The sequence below is a fragment of the Cydia fagiglandana genome, chromosome 10 (genome assembly GCF_963556715.1).
Source record: "Cydia fagiglandana chromosome 10, ilCydFagi1.1, whole genome shotgun sequence".
NCBI lineage: Eukaryota > Metazoa > Arthropoda > Insecta > Lepidoptera > Tortricidae > Cydia > Cydia fagiglandana.
Window position 1 is genome coordinate 2,120,458 of NC_085941.1, and position 17,981 is coordinate 2,138,438.

The 17,981-nt window shown below is 38.8% G+C and overlaps 2 protein-coding genes across 2 annotated transcripts in view; one reads left to right on the forward strand and one right to left on the reverse strand.

Annotated features, from left to right (window-relative positions):
• LOC134668084 (uncharacterized) overlaps positions 1-9,793 on the reverse strand; it is a 45,777-nt gene extending 35,984 nt beyond the window's left edge. The window contains exons 1-3 of the mRNA XM_063525563.1: positions 9,624-9,793; positions 9,309-9,432; positions 5,273-5,463 (exon numbers count right to left, since the gene is read on the reverse strand). Of these exons, the coding sequence (XP_063381633.1) occupies positions 5,273-5,463; positions 9,309-9,432; positions 9,624-9,706 (398 nt within the window). The 5' untranslated portion in view covers positions 9,707-9,793. The remainder of the gene's footprint in view (positions 1-5,272; positions 5,464-9,308; positions 9,433-9,623) is intronic.
• Positions 9,794-10,008: 215 nt separating this feature from the next.
• Positions 10,009-15,894, forward strand: LOC134668183 (tetraspanin-1-like). Its single transcript, XM_063525689.1, has 6 exons — positions 10,009-10,218; positions 11,966-12,197; positions 12,505-12,650; positions 13,225-13,396; positions 14,871-14,980; positions 15,633-15,894. Exons 1-6 carry the CDS (start codon positions 10,153-10,155, stop codon positions 15,750-15,752), a joined length of 846 nt encoding a protein of 281 aa, XP_063381759.1. The 5' UTR covers positions 10,009-10,152; the 3' UTR covers positions 15,753-15,894.
• Positions 15,895-17,981: the final 2,087 nt, after the last annotated feature.

Genomic DNA, 17,981 nt, shown 5'->3' on the forward strand with positions numbered 1-17,981 from the left:
ACATCTAAGTTGTCATTTTCACGTAGGCTTTCAGTTCGTCACATATACCTTAACTTCTGAGTTTTTCTTTAACACATACACCCTTATTTAATCACAATGACAATAACGGTTAAAACGTCAGTGGTAACTAAGCACTCAAATTCAAGCTGCTGTCATTAATACCTACACGCACTGCCAATCACGTACGTCAGCAGCCAGGGTGCCACCACTTGCTAAACAGTTGTTATTTCAATGGTAACTAAGCATCAACATTTTATCTGTTTAACTTTTAAATAAATACTGTAGCACTACGAATTGACACCTCCTTTCTTAAAGAAGTATTTTATCGTTAAGTGTCAAACTTAGACAATAAATAAGTAGGTTCTACGAGAACGATCGGTTTTTTTATTTTAACTGTCATATGCGGCTGTTCTTCCAAACCGTAGAGCATATTATATACCTATGTTAATATATTTATTTAGCCCGTTTATTGTACTAAAACATACTATACAGGGTGGCCACAGGTTGGCCCATTTAGATCGGCCAGTATGGGAAAATCTGATACTATAAGATATACACCGATCTTTTCTTAGGAATCATGTCATCGATTTAAGTAACACGAAACACTGCATTCATACATTAAAAAAAAATGTGTACTCAGCTCGGGAATCAAACCTCGAACGTTTTGAAAAATAAAACTAAGACTATTTCTATTTAGATATCGATTGTGTAGGTCTTAAGCAATAAATGTTACTATGAAACATGATGTCTAAAATTAATAAAATGCATTGTTTTCATGTCCTTTAATTTCATTTAGTAAGTTTTCGAAGATTTTTTGGGTTTTTAGGGTTCCGTACCCAAAGGGTAAAACGGGACCCTATTACTAAGACTCTGCTATCCGTCCGTCCATCCATCCGACCGTCCGTCCGTCTGTCACCAGGCTGTATCTCACGAACCGCGATAGCTAGATAGTTGAAATTTTCACAGATGATGTATTTCTGTTACCGCTATAACAACAAATACTAAAAACAGAATAAAATAAAGATTTAACTGGGGCTCCCATACAACGAACGTGATTTTTGACCGAAGTTAAGCAACGTCGGGCGGGGTCAGTACTTGGATGGGTGACCGTTTTTTTTTGCCTTTTTTTGCATTATGGTACGGAACCCTTCGTGCGCGAGTCCGACTCGCACTTGCCCGGTTTTTATTTTCAATACATTTTACATACATTTTTTTTTAAATGTATGAATGCAGTTTTTCTTGTTACTAAAATCGATGACATGGTTCCTAAGAAGAGATCGGTGTATGTCTTATAGTTTTAGATTTTCCCATACTGACCGATCTAAATGGGCCAACCTGTGTAGTACCTACTAAAATACGATGCCCCGAATCGATCAAAGAACGAAGGAGAAAATAATTGTATCCAACCTAGCAGTAGGTAAATATCAAATGGCATTCCGCACAGTAGTAATCTAAGTAACGCTTACTGCGGGTTCAAACCTACAAAGTCCTGATAGAAAGTCGTACATATTACGCTACATCTGACATATCTTCAAAAATTATATAAACTAATGCGAAATTAACATAAAACCTGAAGATACAAATTAATAATAAAAATGAAACCCAAAAGAAATAAAAAGCTGTAATCTCTAGGTGCGTACGACTGAGATTTGAACCCGCGGTCTCTACTTTGAAAAGCAAACGCCTGTTACTGAGACCACAACGTGCCTTGACAATTGGCTCTAAATTCGGCTTCAGTTAGATTTTGCTATGTGTCATTCGTCTTGACGATTCTGTTAAAAGAAATAGTTTGCAGTAAGTTGACCGAGAGGCTCCTGTCAAATGGTTTAAGGGCAAAACGTGAGATAGATGTATGTGATGACAAGACTGTACTGCTTTCGATGATTGTCAAAACGCTTTACCTGAAATTAGCATGGCTATCTTTCATTCAATATTCGACCCTACTTGTATGCTTTAAAGTCTATTTTTCCATATTGTTCAGATATATTTGACACGTTGGCCGCTTAGATACCATTGGTTTTTTGACAGCTAAGGTATCAATGACTTGTTGTAAGTGTAGAAATTAATGAATAGCGACTGTTAACATATTTGTGACACGTTGAGCGCTCACAAGTAAATACTACCATGACAGTCAACAACTTTTTGACAGTTTAAACGTTTACCTCTCTTTGAGCACCTGGAGTGTATAGCGACTTCTGCTGCTGACTGTACGGAACCCTTCGTGCGCGAGTCCGACTCGCACTTGCCCGGTTTTTTAGTTTATGAAACTGTAAATTACAGTCTGTAATCCATAAAATGTAGCATATTGAGGACTGATTAATCAAAATAATAACGCATTTATAATCACCGCTTTGCAATTGTGCTGGAGTCAAGTGATAATTATTATGATCCTGCCAAACCCGAGAATTTGATACAAGACGCGTTAAATACTCAATGCTTTTTTTAAATATTGGGAGTTGGGACACATTCAAAAGTTTTGTCTCATGTCGAAACATCACAGGATCGAGGCATAAAGCATCACATCGAATCTAATATCAACTAAAACTAAACTGCCTACCAATAATACCCGTATTATGCTGTAAAATTGTAATTCTATCTACCTGGCTGTCTAAAAAAAGCATGTTGCCGTAAAAGGCGTGAATAAAATCGCTTTCAGAATATCTAACACAACTCTTCAAGGCTGAGTCATGAACCTCCCGTTGCATACATTAAAATGTAATATTGTCGCCATTTTCGCTACACGCTACTGTATACGCTGAGTGAATTTTTATCTTACGACTATTCGCTGTATGGTTTTAACTATGGAATCTGAAGCAACATAAACTAATTACAGGCAGGGGTGCGAAACTCCTGACTTCGGCCAAACTCGGCTCAGCATTGCTCCGAGCAATTATTAGGGTTGACACAACTTGACGTCCGTTTGCGTGCACGACCACAGATAAGATAATGGCTTGAATTTTGACAACCCTAAATAGCCGAAAGGGATAATGCCATATGTTAGAAAGGGACAGCATGATTCGACCCTGAACCCCTGTCAAATTCCGGTTTTGTAGGAAGTTTCCTTTCTGTACGGCAGTACTATTATTTATTCTGTGTTACAGGCATAAGATATAGCTTATCCTATTCTAAGGAGTAAGGACCGTCGCCCAGACTGTTAACTGACAGTTTGTAAACCTTATTACAAAAGGCCACCGATGAACAGTTAAGAGTGTTTGTACAAAGTTACAGGGCAATCTAGGTAGTTGTTTTAAAATGAGACCGTAACTACGTTTGTATGGAGAACCGAGTTTGCTGCGGACTCTTAGGGCTCATGTAGACGATGCGAGAACTCGTATGCGAGTTTCATCATATCGCGGTTTTTTATCGGTCGGTTGAATTGGACGCAATCAACAATCCGCAATGTAACTAAAATCGCTTGCGAGTTCGCGCGCCGTCTAAATCAGCCCTTATGATCAATAAATAATGGGAAATGTTAGTAGGTATATTATGACAAAATTTATTTCATTCTAATCTCTTAGCTACAGGCGTATTTGTGATTTTAAGTAATTGTTTGCCGAATATTTTACCAGCGGATCGGCACGCAGAAATTGTACACAGTTTAAAAGAACTTATGTATGTTTATGTTGTATTTCCTGTTAGAAATATAAAGGTATTTAAAACTTTTTTGATTATACTTTTTCGATAATTTAAATTCTGTAATTTGCATATTAGGTATCTGTGTGTTTACATCTGATATCTCCTTAGCATTGCAAAATCAGAAAAAAGATAACCAAGTTTGTCCAAGATGTATGATAAAGCGAGTACAATCTATTTTGAAACTTATGCTAATTATAGTAAGGTAGATAATTAAATTAAGAACGGAGATTATTTTTCCATGAAACCTAGTCGAGGCGTAAGGTATTCTGTAAGGTGCATGCATAGACTAGGAATCCTCTAGACCGAGTTTAGAGCAATTATTTCATGCAACCGATGATGCCAAAAATGCTGGGGTCAAAAAATGCTGGGGTGCGCGGGACGAGGTGAGCGAAGTCCCGTGCCGTGATTGGTCCGTTCTAAGACACGGACGTCACACAAAGACACTTTCGACTCGAACATGGAGTAAAATTACCGTATGCGTGGCACTGGGGGTAGCGCGACTATGCTCAGCCTGGAGGATGTTTTGTCTGTGGGTGCATGAGACTTTTAATGCCCAGGACATTGTTCTTGTGTTGTTATAAATGAAGACATTGTTTGAACAGTAGTATGAATCACGTCTGTAGAAATATTGGTGCAGAGGATTTTTTTTAAATTTGTCCTTGAACTGTGGTGTCAATAACATGAACGTATGTTATTTGTTGCTAATATAGCTGGTAATTGTGTTCTTAAAACTATAGAAGAGTGTGAGTTTTGCTTACGCGCGTACGACGCGGTTTGAAAGAAAGTGCTTCCTAGGATTGCTTGTACTGGGAACTCGAATAATCTTTAAGCTGCGGGAGGGACCGAAACCTTTGACGTTAGGCTTTGTCTTATGTAGCTGTAAAAGCGCTTAGGGCTGCTTAACACAACATTCCTTCAAATTCCACACTTGCTTTTCTCACTTTGTCAACAATTTGATTGTTTAATTTCCTGTAATTCCGTAATTGTCTTCAGATTTGTCAAGTTGGTATAATTTCCATTTCATCACTTTCTGGTTAGTTAAATAATAACAAATAGTACAATGTTATTTCCTGTTTCGGGTAGGTACATAATAGTACCTACATTACGATATAAGTGCGACAAATATGAAATTCGCAACGAGTGGCGATACATTTTAAATCGACAAGAGTTGCGAATTCCCTATTCGCACATGTGTCGTACAACGTTTTACAGTACATATGGCTCTTTAAATTCTCTATATAACAAATATTTGTCGACACACAAATAAATGCCCCTACCAGGATTTGACCCCGGGACCTCCTGCTTCATAGGCACTACCAGGGGTGCGAAACTCCTGACTTCGGTCAAACTCGGCTCCGCTCGGCTCAGCATTGCTCCGAGCAATAATTAGGGTTGGCACCACTTAACTTCCTTTTGCGTGCAGGACCACAGATAAGATAATCACTTGATTTTTGACAACCCTAAATAGCCGAAAGGGATAGTGCCATATATTAGAAAGAGACAGCATGATTCGACCCTGAACCGCTGTCAAACTTCGTTTTTGTAGGAAGTTTCCTTTCTGTACGGTAGTACTATTAATTATTCTGTGACACTACCAAACCGACTGGGCTAGGAGGCTGTTTACTAGGAGACTTACGTGTTTGTGTGTAATGACTCGCTGCACTCCAGCACATGTTGGTACAACAGGTCCACCTTCCGTCCGTAAATGTTGGCGCTCTGTTGCAGCAGCAGCGCCAGCTCCGCAAAGTTGGGCGCCACCACTTGTGAGCCGGGGATCTCCGCTTCGAGCGCGTGAAGACCTGCCTCGGTCAGGTATTCTTCCAACAACTGTAGAATAGATTGATTAGTTATGTTATCATTTTGAAGAGCATCCTCAAAGTGAAACCAAGATGCATTGGGATGACGACATCAAAAGGACTGCGGGGAAGAAGTGTCTCCAGCAGTGGCGGATTTGCAGTCTTTGTCGCCCTAGGCCCCAGGCCCTGTAGCCGCCCCTTTCAAGGCACCCATAATGTTGACTACATTTTGTGATATTTCTTGTTACCATCAGCAAATTTTTTGTCACATTTTGCCGCCCCTAAATATCTTGCCGCCCTAGGCCCAGGCCTACTGTGCCTTAAGGCAAATCCGCCACTGGTCTCCAGGTTGCACAGAACCGTGACGAGTGGCGTAAAATGAAGGAGGCTTACACAAGAAGGGTAGAAAACGGCATAGAAGTGTTAGCGTTAGACCGAGCTAAGTTGGCAGCAATATTGATAGCACAGACTGTGCTGTGTGCTGTTATTGATATGTCATAATTTAATAAAGTATTGGGTTGAGGTCACGGTGGAGACAAGTAGCCCTTAGTCAGGGTATTAGTAAGTAGTTTTATGTTTCCTTTATTGTTATTTTAATTTTAACTTTTTTTTGCACTTTTGTGTACACTAACCTTTAGGCTATTAAGATGCATTTTACTAACACACCTATGGATTATGTTGGTCCGAAATAAACAATTTTTATTTTATTTTTTCATAGTTGTTTGACATTTAAAATAACACTTGCACAGCCTGGGCTATTAAAATCGCTGCCAACTTAGGGTGACTGCTATAGTTAATGGCCACTACGTAGTAATTGGCGTTTCCTAACAAACCAGAATGAAACAATCCAACTGAGACCTTATTGTTAAGGTATAATAAGATCCCTCCGGCAATTAAGCAGGCCCCGAGTTACGCCTCATTTGTTCGACAAATGAAAACAAAACTAATTAAAGACGCTTTGTACTCCATTGACGAATTTTTTTGTAGTAATTAATAAGTATTTAAAATGTTAGATTTAATGTTGTGGTAAATACAAAAAAAAAATTGTAAATGTATAAATAGATACTGTCAATAATAATTAAAAATGATACGTACAAATTATAAATGTAAATAAGCCCATGTGCAGGGCCGGATTTGAACGCCCCAGTTTCGGCAAAATTATTAAATTATACCTATTAAGTATATATGTTACTGATTCTGGTGGAGAACAGCACAGAATAGGAAGGAATGGGAAAAACTGGGGGAGGCCTTTTCCGCACACGCGGCATGCAAATGAATAAAATAAATTGAAAAACAATAAAAGTTAAAAATTAAAAATTTTTTTTAATAAATAAGTATAATAACAAAGAAAGTGTAAAAATAACAAAAACGCATGAAATAAAGGCTATTACTATTACTATATATGTTAACTATCTGTAATTATTTAATGACGTATAAAATGTAAATTTTATGAATAAATAATTGAAATTGAAATTGTAAAAGTGGCTAATTAGTAATTACTTTGTAGTGGCCAAACTTATAGCAGTCATCAGTAACTATAGCATTGTCCTTTGTCCTATCCAAGACTTATATCCAGACATCGGATTCTATGGGGCAGAATTTATTGACAGCTAGGGAGTTCCTATATCGGTAAAGTAAATTATCGATATTAAATTCTGCTTTACTGCTTATATTCTACTTTTCAGGTTACAAACTATGTGAAAAATTTCGTTTGAGTTTGTTCGGTTATGTTTGTGTGATGGAGGGATAAACATCATATTAACGTACAATCTTTCACATTTATAATATTAGTGGGATTAATGCTACTGAACTCAAATGATAGCCATTTAATAATTTATGATTTGAATTAATGAAACAATAAAAAAACATGAAATATTCTTATTGTAGAAAACTCCTATGTAGCAAAATATAGATATTTTTAATAAAAAATAATTATATTAAAATATTTATGGATTTCAATTGAAGTATTATAATAATGCAGTTTTAGTTTCGAGATATGAAAACATACATGATGACGGAATGCTTATACATGGGTCATTCTAAGTTAAGAGGTAATCGCTTGTATGAAGAAGTGGCACAACATAAATGTTAGTATTTTGATCTAATTATACAATATTTTTATTGAAACAACTCTTTTATATATATTTGTAAGCTAATCAGTCATTTTTTTAATTTTTTACCATTTTAGAAGACACCAGGGGAGATACCATACTTTTTCTATGTAATAAAGAGAGAAGGGTCTCTCCCCTGATCTCTTTAAAAACAAACAAAATCGAAATTTTGATCAGCCGTCTTAGAAATTCGAGCAAATTAAAGTGTAATGATTCATTTAAACAAGAATTCATACCTCCACTATACATTTTGGAAAATTATGCGCCAGGGGAAAGACGCCAGGGGAGTGACTTTTTCATGTCAAATCAGATATAATTGTGCAAGTATTTATTGTAAATAATAAAATTAAAGTATTTATATAATCTATGCATAAACTATAGTAAATATACAAATACAATTAAGCATTTATATCAATAATTTTGAAATAAAACTGACCAGGGGAGATATCACTTTCATAAAACAACACTGTCAAGTATAGAGTTCAATGATCAAAATGACTGACAATCGGAACCAAAAGATGACTGTCGCAGGGTTGGTCGTTAGTATTGAATGAAATGCATTTCTATTGGGATTAAAATGGCAATAATTAAAGCTATAAACCCAATATTTTTACATTTACATAATGGCCAGGGTAGGAGACATAGAATCTGGGGGACAAATTTTAACATAAATATTTTTTATGAAAAAGAAAAGTTTAAAGGATTTTATTAATAACATTACAGTCAATATTTGTTTTAGTTTATGAAGTATATCACATTTAACGGATTTATGGGAAATACATCTGGATAAAATTACTGATTTATTGAAAAACCTGCAAAGGGACAGGCCAGGGGAGAGACATTTTGCATGTTTGAGGTGCAATTGTGACAAAACTAAATTAATTAATAAATTGAAATTGACTGTATATAGAGGAAATGCAATCTTTTAAGGGAAATTACCATAATTAATTTAAATTGTTTAAGAAAAGTATGGATATGTATCATGGACACCGTTAATACCTCTTAACTTAGAATGACCCACATGGCACAAATATAGGCATGGCTTTGAATAGATTTCTGTACCAAATTAACATGAATTTATGAAACTCAAGTATATCTCAGCAAATTTCCTGTGGTTGTAGCATGGTAGGATTTTTATCGCCAGTCACTTTCGCACTTACATGTAACATGACGGGCATGGTGATAGGCTATAAAAATGTGGCCATGCTATAACTACTAACTAAAATTACCTAGGACAGATTGATATATTATTATTAGAAGCAATTGGAGATGTGGATCATTTCAACTCTCAAGTTACACATTGATGCATCATTGTTAATATTAGTATCCAAATTTGTGTATCTTAAACATAACAATGCGAGTACTTTCAACTTTGTTTCAATAATCTTGAACTATGTAAGATGTCAGAATCAACAGAATGTGATGGATTATTGATTTAATGCTTGTCAACTTTTATGTATTACGAAAAAGCAACATGTTATTGTTTTGATAGGCATAGCTTTCAGTTTTCAGTAACAATGTTGACCTATTTGAGAAATATACACAAGATTGATGCAATATGAAAGTTTAGCATGTTACATGATTAGCATTTGTTATCAATGCAACTAGTGCACATTGCACAGGTACACGGTGCAGCCGCTGTAGCCCGGGCAAGGCGGGCGGGGCACCGTGGGCGGAAAATTCACAAAGGCTTTCTAGGAAAAACTCACGGCGGGGGCGGGAAAACTAAAGAGGGGGGGTTCAAGCCCGGCTCGAGGGTGCTCACCGCGCATAGGTCCGTGTCGAAGCTGCGGCGGAGGTCGCCAATGGGGCGCATCAGCTCCGCCACGATCTGCTCTAGCCTCTGGGAATTCATACTCCACCGTTTCTCCCGCCGAGATATTAGGTCCCTGCAAAAAGCGTGGGCTCATGGATAACATATCTGACAAGCGTCGCGATCGCGGGCACAACACGACACAACTGAATACAATACACTAAATATAACACCACACGATGGCGCGAAAGTGACAGACACTCGTTCGCGCACTAACAAATTGCACTTTTACACCTCGGGGCTTTTTTGTTTGCCGTAAATAATTACCTCTGCCGAACCTCGTTATCGGCGTCCATTTTAGAAACATGAAATCTTGTGGTTATAAGGAGTCTAATAACAACGGTGGCCATTTATTTACGTTTTCGCGTGAGACAGTCCATGTTCGCTGTCAAAGCGTCGCTCGGTGCTCGCTGTTCGCGATTGTGCAACCTTGGTTAGGCTTGTCTATGGATGTTCTACATTTTGCTTGTTTATTGTTCAAATAAATATTTTACAATAATAGTATCCTAAAAATTAATAATATTTTATTTGAATTACCGATATTGAAAAGATAAATAATAAAATAATCCTTGTAAAATTTGTTGGTGCTGCCATACTCAAATAATTTAAGGAAGCCATATGATAAAATAAATGTCAAACGTCAATCAATTATAACAGCAACATATTTGCATCGTTATCGTTAAACAAATGCTCTAAATAAACACAATTATATCGTAATTAGTAAATGGTACGCAGTCCGCGAATTTAGCCGATAAAACAAGTAATCCGTTCGTGTTTAAAATTTCATCGAGTCAACATGGGGATGTCGCGCTGCTATTCACTTATGAAATGTTTGCTGATACTGTTTAACATCGTATTTCTGGTAAGATCTCAATAAATCTTAACTTATCAATGAAAACGGTGTCAAAAGTCAAGTGTGTCGTTAGATATAGTAATGTTGTAATAGTAACTATGGTTGTATAGGATTAATTGGTAGATGTTATGTTATGGTCGTATAGCTCAGCGCGTATCGCGGAGGGCGCGTTGAAAGAATCCAGATGCATTGCGCGCCGGCGGCGTGCATCGCCGACCCGCACCTCATTAAGTCTATATTAGGAAAGCTTCCTGGGCACTTCCTCCTCATTATGTAGTCCACTGCAGTCATTGTTTATTATCTATAAAAACAAACATAACTGGGTGCTACATACCAACATGTACGGAAAATTTATAGTACAGTTGAGTTCAATATTATCAGTAACTTTGAAATTATAAGAATGTTAATTTATTACTTAGTAGATAATGAGTTTAATTTAGAAATAATAGTTTTTAGAATTTATATTTACTAGATAAGTATTAATGACAACATACTGGCTCACAAAAAAAAAATAGAGATCTGGGTGCATAAAATGCATAGTTGCAGTTGATTGATAGGCCACTTTCGCCTGCTATAAATAGGTGTTGCAACCGGGGCCATTATCAAACCAGTTGTGCATGTTTGTGTGGGAGGCAACATGCTCCAACAATGCACTTTGCTATGACATCACTGGATTACTCAAATAACTTGTTTTAAGTTTATGTGAATCATGAATTCACATGAATGAAAAAAACTATTATTTGCTTTATTTTTTATTCATTTTGAATGCAGTTTATTAAACTGTTATTTACAACTTCATGGTCCTTTTTGACACTATCTATTTTATGTGGTAATGTAAAATTATACCATAGGAATAAAAGTCAAAATCAGGAAAAAAAAAACATTATTAAAAAAAAGCAATAATTTATCAATCTTTTAAAACATTTCAGACATTTATTTTTCTGACTTGCTTGCTTTTAAAATTAGAGGATAATGATGATGAGGTGTTAAAAGTAGATTGCCATGTTTGAAATTAAAAATAAAATAATAGAATAATAATTTAGTAGAAGGTACTCTTTGCAATACAATTTTCTCAATCCCTTCATTGATTGTATACTGTAAAAAAAAAAAAATTAAGCCATGCCAGGAAACAAATATTTTTAGTGTACTATGTAATGTATTTCTACATAACAGATTAAATAACATCAGACCAAAAATTAACTTCTTATGAGTAGAATTAGAAAGACTAAAAAGATGATAGTGATCAAATAAATAAATATTTTATGAGTTCCAGTTTTACCTAAGTATTTTATTTAAAAATACTTTTTATGCGTTCAAGTTATTATTATAGCAAAATTTTAAACTTCTGCCAATTTCCTCTATCTACTTCTGAATGGTATTGTTTCATTTTGCAGAAGTATTAACAGAATATTATTTTTAAGTCATACAAGTACATTGCTGGAATGCTCCTTAACCCTAGAGTAGTTGCGCCTTTCAGTGAAACGCGAGTGCTCGCATGGGGAGCATTTTGCCGCAGATAGTTAACATGAATCACTTTGTAATCATTTTTATGGAAAAATAAACCAAAAGCTATTAGAAAAAGTAACATTTATAATACTTTCACATTCAGTAGTACAAATAAAACATACCGTGACAAAGGTACAGTCTTGAATTGAAATTATGGCAGTTTTTTCGCCACAGGCGGCAAAATTCTTATAGCGCAAGCACTCTAGGGAACTCGATTTTCTGGTGTCTTGACTACGTCACCATCTTGCAGGTGATAGGCCTAGCAGCCTGCGGGCTGAGCGTCTGGGCCCTATGGGAGGGCGGAGCCTCCGCCAGCGTCGGCGGGACCGGCGCCGGTGACGCGGCCGCGGCTCGAGCGGGGCTCTGTGCTGTGGCGGCCTGGGGCGGAGCGCTAGCGTTGGGCGCTATTGCTGCATTGTGGGGAGCGGCCCGTGATGCCCCATCGCTGTTGGCTGCTTCTTTTGCGCTCTTAGCGCTGTGTGGTGTGTATTCATTAATTATTATAAATCTAAGATAGAGCAGGTAAGAGTACAGATGTAGTGCATAATTGTTTATCATCGTATTTTTTCGGAAACGTTCATACAGTTTTTGATAAATTCCATAGGTATTCTGAGATCAGATTATTTTCTTGTGCCGCTTAATTTTGTAGTTGTCCTTACTCAGTTTATTCATGTATTAAAAAATCATTCTGTATGTGCACCCTGTAATGCATATGCCTGTTAAACTTTCACTTTGGTCAAGTGAATATTAAAAATAAAATATAATACCTATATTAATGTGTATAATCAGGAGTGGCGGAGGCGGCAGCGGCTTGCTGGGGCGCGGCGCACCTGCCCCAGCTCCGGCGGGCGTTATCGCAGCGCTTACACTACGCGGTCCGTAACGAGTACGGCCACGGCGCCGCCACGCAGCTGCTCGACACCATTCAGGCCGAGGTATTATATCTGAACACGACACACGTGTACGTCAGCCGCAGCTCCGGCGGGCGTTATCGCAACGTTTACACTACGCCGTCCGTAGTCTCTTGATCTGTGATAGCTAGACAGCTGAAATTTTCACAGATGATGTATTTCTTTTGCCGCTATAACAAAAAATACTAAAAACAATAAAATAAAGATTTAAGTGGGGCTCCCATACACCAAACGTGATTTTTGACCGAAGTTAAGCAACGTCGGGCGGCTGATCCCTTGGATGGGTGACCGTTTTTATAGAATAATGATACGGAACCCTTCGTGTGCGAGTCTGACTCGCACTTGGCCGGTTTTTTTGTATTTGTTGTTATAGCGGCAACAGAAATACATCATCTGTGAAAATTTAAACTGTCTAGCTATCACGGTTCGTGAGATACAGCCTGGTGACAGACGGACGGAAGGACAGCGGAGTCTTAGTAATAGGGTCCCGTTTTACCCTTTGGGTACGGAACCCTAAAAACAAGGTATGTAAACTTTGCTTTACCTTTTGTTATATTATCCTTCATCAACAACGACTTACATTAAACTTATTCCCCAGCTCAAGTGTTGCGGCGCAGAAGGCGCCCGCGACTGGCAGAGCTCGGTGTGGTCCCGCGCCGAGGCCGGCGCCTCCGACGCGGCGCCCCCGCAGCCCGACGACGTAGCCCTAGACCTGTCTGTGACCGCCCCTAACTCTTACTACTACGTGCCGCCTTCGTGTTGCTTGGTGAGTTATATACTCTATCTATAGTAGTAACACAGTGGTATAGAGTCCAGTGTCGTCCCGTGCCGAGGCCGGCGCCTCCGACGCGGCGCCCCCGCAGCCCGACGACGTAGCCCTAGACCTGTCTGTGACCGCCCCTAACTCTTACTACTACGTGCCGCCTTCATGTTGCTTGGTGAGTATATGCTCTGTCTATAGTAGTAACACCACAGTATAATAAAGAGTACTAACGTACAGTATGGAGACTCCCTGCCTCCCGTTGAAAGTGCCGCCCCCCGCTCTCGGTTACCTCACAGTTACCGGCTGGCAAGGACGCGACGACGTGGTGCGCAAAGCGGAGGCCATGTAAAATATTCAAATATTAAACAAATATTTACAAAACCTATCAGATCACACTGAAAACAACACAATATCTGACATACATATAACATATGAACAAAAAATCATGTTTTCAACTTACGTAATATTTTGGTAGCCTGAATTTCCTTACAAAAATTTTGTTACTTCTTCGTTTATACCGATTCAAAAACGATTGTAACTATTGTATAAATCCAGCTTTACCTTACAGCATAATACGATTCTTATTTCTTCCTAATTCGCGCAATGAGTTTTGAGTCATTGAGGTCATCGAACTTGACAACAAAATGGCGGGAACCCTAGCACGTCTTATTTCACTCACACAAGCATGGTACGCGTTCACCTATACGAGCTTAGACTGTGTGCGTATTAGGAACGCGTTTGTTTCATACATTTGATCGCCAGTGTCCGAGGTGTGGTAACACAGTGGTATAGAGTTCAACCTGGTCCCGCGTCGAGACGGAAGCCTCTGAGTCCTCTGACGCCGCGCCTCCACAGCTAGCGCTAATTAGCAACTTAAATAGCTAAAATCAGTCAGTCAGCGCTAAAACATTAGATAAAAATATGGGTGCATACAACTTACTAAAAAATATGTCCCATAGTTCTTAATGCGCTGACATAAGAGCTATGGGACATATTTTTGAGTATAATGAGACCGAGTGCACCCATATTTTACACTTGACCGTACCTATGGCAGGTTTCATAGTTCTTTGCTGACTAACTTTGAATCCTATCGGCCCTTATTCTGCTTTACAACTAACAATGTTGTCAGTTCGAATTTTTCATATCTCGACATTGTTATACTTCGTAAATTTTAATTCCGACTTTTTCATATCTCGACATTTTTATACATTGTCAATTTTCATTTTCGTTTTTTTTTTATTTATTGACATTATTCAGTATTTAGCCATTTTTATACCCCATCATTTTTCCATGTCGACATAAGTCGCCTAAGGCGCACTTGCACCATTCCACTGATCCGGGTTTAACCGGTTAAACCTGGAGTTACCATGGTTACCAGTACAATTTGACACTATGTTAACGGTTTAACCGTATAACCTTGGGTTAGTAGGATGGTGCAAGTGGGCCTAAATCATATATTTTTCGATAGTCAACTGAGGAAGGCGGAGACGAAGCGTCTTGTGCGTCGGCGCGGCGCGTGCCGGCGGCGTCGGGCGGCGCCGCGGGGCTGCACGCGGCCGCCTGCGCGCCTAAAGTCATCAACGCGCTAGAGGTCAGCACTCTACTAAAGGGGCCCACTGATTAACACTCTGCCGGACGGAATCGGCCTGTCAGTTAAAACAAAAAGTTGACAGTTCCGAACAACTAACAGGCAAATACCATCCGGCGGACTGTAGTACATAATAAAGTTTGCTAATGCCTTTCGAAAAAGCAAAATGATATTTCCTATACATATATCAAAGATGGCATGATACCATTAGGCTAGTCTGATGGTATATATCAGCGGTCGGCAACCTTTTAGCAGCTAAGGGCCACAGCAGTTAATGTAGTGGACATGGGCCGCACTTTGTTAATATTTATGATTTTATCAGGCATTGTCATTTGTCAACATAACATACAAAATAGCCAGGGAGGCTCGCGGGCCGCAAGCGAGAGGTTCGCGGGTCGTATGCGGCCCGCGGGCCGCTGGTTGCCGACTGCTCGTATATGTATATCGAAGAAAGCCCCCCTTAAATATTTATTTATTTTGTTTTTAATATATGTTGTTATAGCGGCAACAGAAATACATAATCTGTGAACATTTCAACTGTCTATCACGGTTCATGAGCTATAGGTGACAGACAGACGGACAGTGGAGTCTTAGTAATAGGGTCCCGTTTCTACCCTTTGGGTACGGAACCCTACATTTAATGGTGTGTTTCCAGACGGGTGCACGGCTGCCGCTAGCGATAGGCGCGGCGCTGCTCGCGCTGCACGCGCTCGCGCTACTGCTAGCGCTCGCGCTCTGCCTGCGCGCGCGCCCCGCGCCGCGCTACAAGGCCTAGGAGCACTACGACCACGGCCGACTTTACATCTTATCACACTCACAGTAAGATTGAATTTTCCATGACTTGCGCGTTCATTGTCGTTGTGATAGATAAATATCAACTATTCACTCTGTTGAATTTATAGTAGCCGCAATACCTACTGGCGAATGAGGTCATTGCCATCGCTTTCACTCTTAGTTGGTCTTAACGAGGGTAAAGGAGATAGCATTATGACCTCGGTCACCAAATGGTATTGCGTTGAGTATAATTCCGTACACGACAGGAAGAAGATGATAAATGGCGGGAAAAAATTAAAGGAATTGGAACCTTATGTAGTTTTATTTTAAGTTCTAATTTCTTCAGTAGAATATCTCGAGCTGTCAACTTCTTCCCGCCGTGTACGGATTTATCTTGCGGTGCGAAATATTGACCTTGACTGAATATGTCTGACATAATACTAGCGAGTGTTGCATCTCTTTCTACGGGGTTCCTGCAAGATAATTTCATCGCAGAAAAAAACGGCAATCCCATTCGAGCCGGGCTAGCACATGATTGGCGCGACAGTATCTCGCCGCGAGATAGACTACCCGTCCATCTTTAATTAATACAGTTAGAAAAAGACGGGTAGTCTATCTCGCGGCGAGATACTGTAAGGCCAATCATGTGCTTCGCCTACAGTGACGTCAGTTTAGCTCATATGTCGTAGCTCAATAAAATTATATAAACGGGACATCCAGCAACATTTATAATGGCTCCTCTACACGATGGGCCAGCGCCGGCCACTCCAAGAGACGCAGCCATGCGGTAGAATGAAATAGCAATATCACTTGCTCCCTCTAATGCATAAATGCGTCCCTTGGAGTGGCCGGCGCTGGCCCATCGTGTAGAGGAGACATAATGTCCTCACTGACGAAATTCAGAATTGTGTATATTCATGAGACCAGTGGCGGGCAAACTTTTTTCATGGGGAGCCAGAAAATTAAAAAATCCGAGGACGGCCGAAAATGCAGAAAAAATGCATGTTCTATTGAAACCATTACGGCGCGAGCCATATACTAATAATTTCGAAGGACCGGCAGCGGGCCTGATAAAATTCTGGCTAAAGCTGGCCCGCCGGCCGTACTTTGCCCACCACTGCATTAGACTGTAGATATGATGAAGTTGCAAGTCTGCATCTGTTGAGTCATGACAGCTTATTGATATTTCGAGTCAGAGGGTGACATCAGATGTAATTGCGTAAACAAAACTGCATGAAATGTTACATCCGTAATGAACAGTAAAGACTTATATTACTGTTTTCTATAACTTACTAATTGACCACTAATTACGATAACATATGAGTAATTTGTAATTTCTATATAATATCGTCGGGTGACAAGCAAAAGTCACTAAGTACTATCAAAAAATTAAAGTAACAATGCACTTTATTACATCCATATTATTTATTGTCCAATAATTTCAATGGTGTTAGTTAGTGACTTTTGCTTGTCACCCGACGATATACACATATATATCTTTCACATAACAGCAAAAATACTCTTTTCATAACGATTAATAATGTTATTAATTACGAAAATATGAATTTCATATAATTACTTTTCATCCGCCTAAATGGAGGCTAGCAATCTCACATATTTTATGGCTCCTCTACACGATGGGCCAACGCCGGCCACTCCAAGGGACGCAGCCATGCGGTAGAATTAGATAGCAATATCACTTGCTGCCTCTAACGCATAAATGCGTCCCTTGGAGTGGCCGGCGTTGGCCCATCGTGTAGAGGAGCCATTATACATAGCAGCTAACCCATGACACTGTTTTATTGTTTATATTTTCCTTAGGTTACTTGTTATACTTGTAAGAATATTATTTAAAATCTTACGCTACGTCATAATAATGAATAGTGCCATAACCATTACGTGTTCTTATCCACTGCCTGAATATAACATAAACTGTCCACTGAATTAACAAGTATATTTCCAACATATTATAATTACATTTTTGACTATTTGTTTTTACTAAAATTGTTATGCTGGTTTTCATAACACGTCTAAAAGGGTCAAAACCGTTCGGGAAATGCGTATTTTCTGTGAACATTACAAAAGTCTACAATTAATTAAAACTTTTAAAAACGTAGAAAGTTTTAACATGCCTATAGAATAAAGTTAGAAAATTTGGCTTTAAAATCAGTTTATATCATAAAAGACGTGATGTCCACAGGCAAGACGCATATACATAACTCATAGTGAA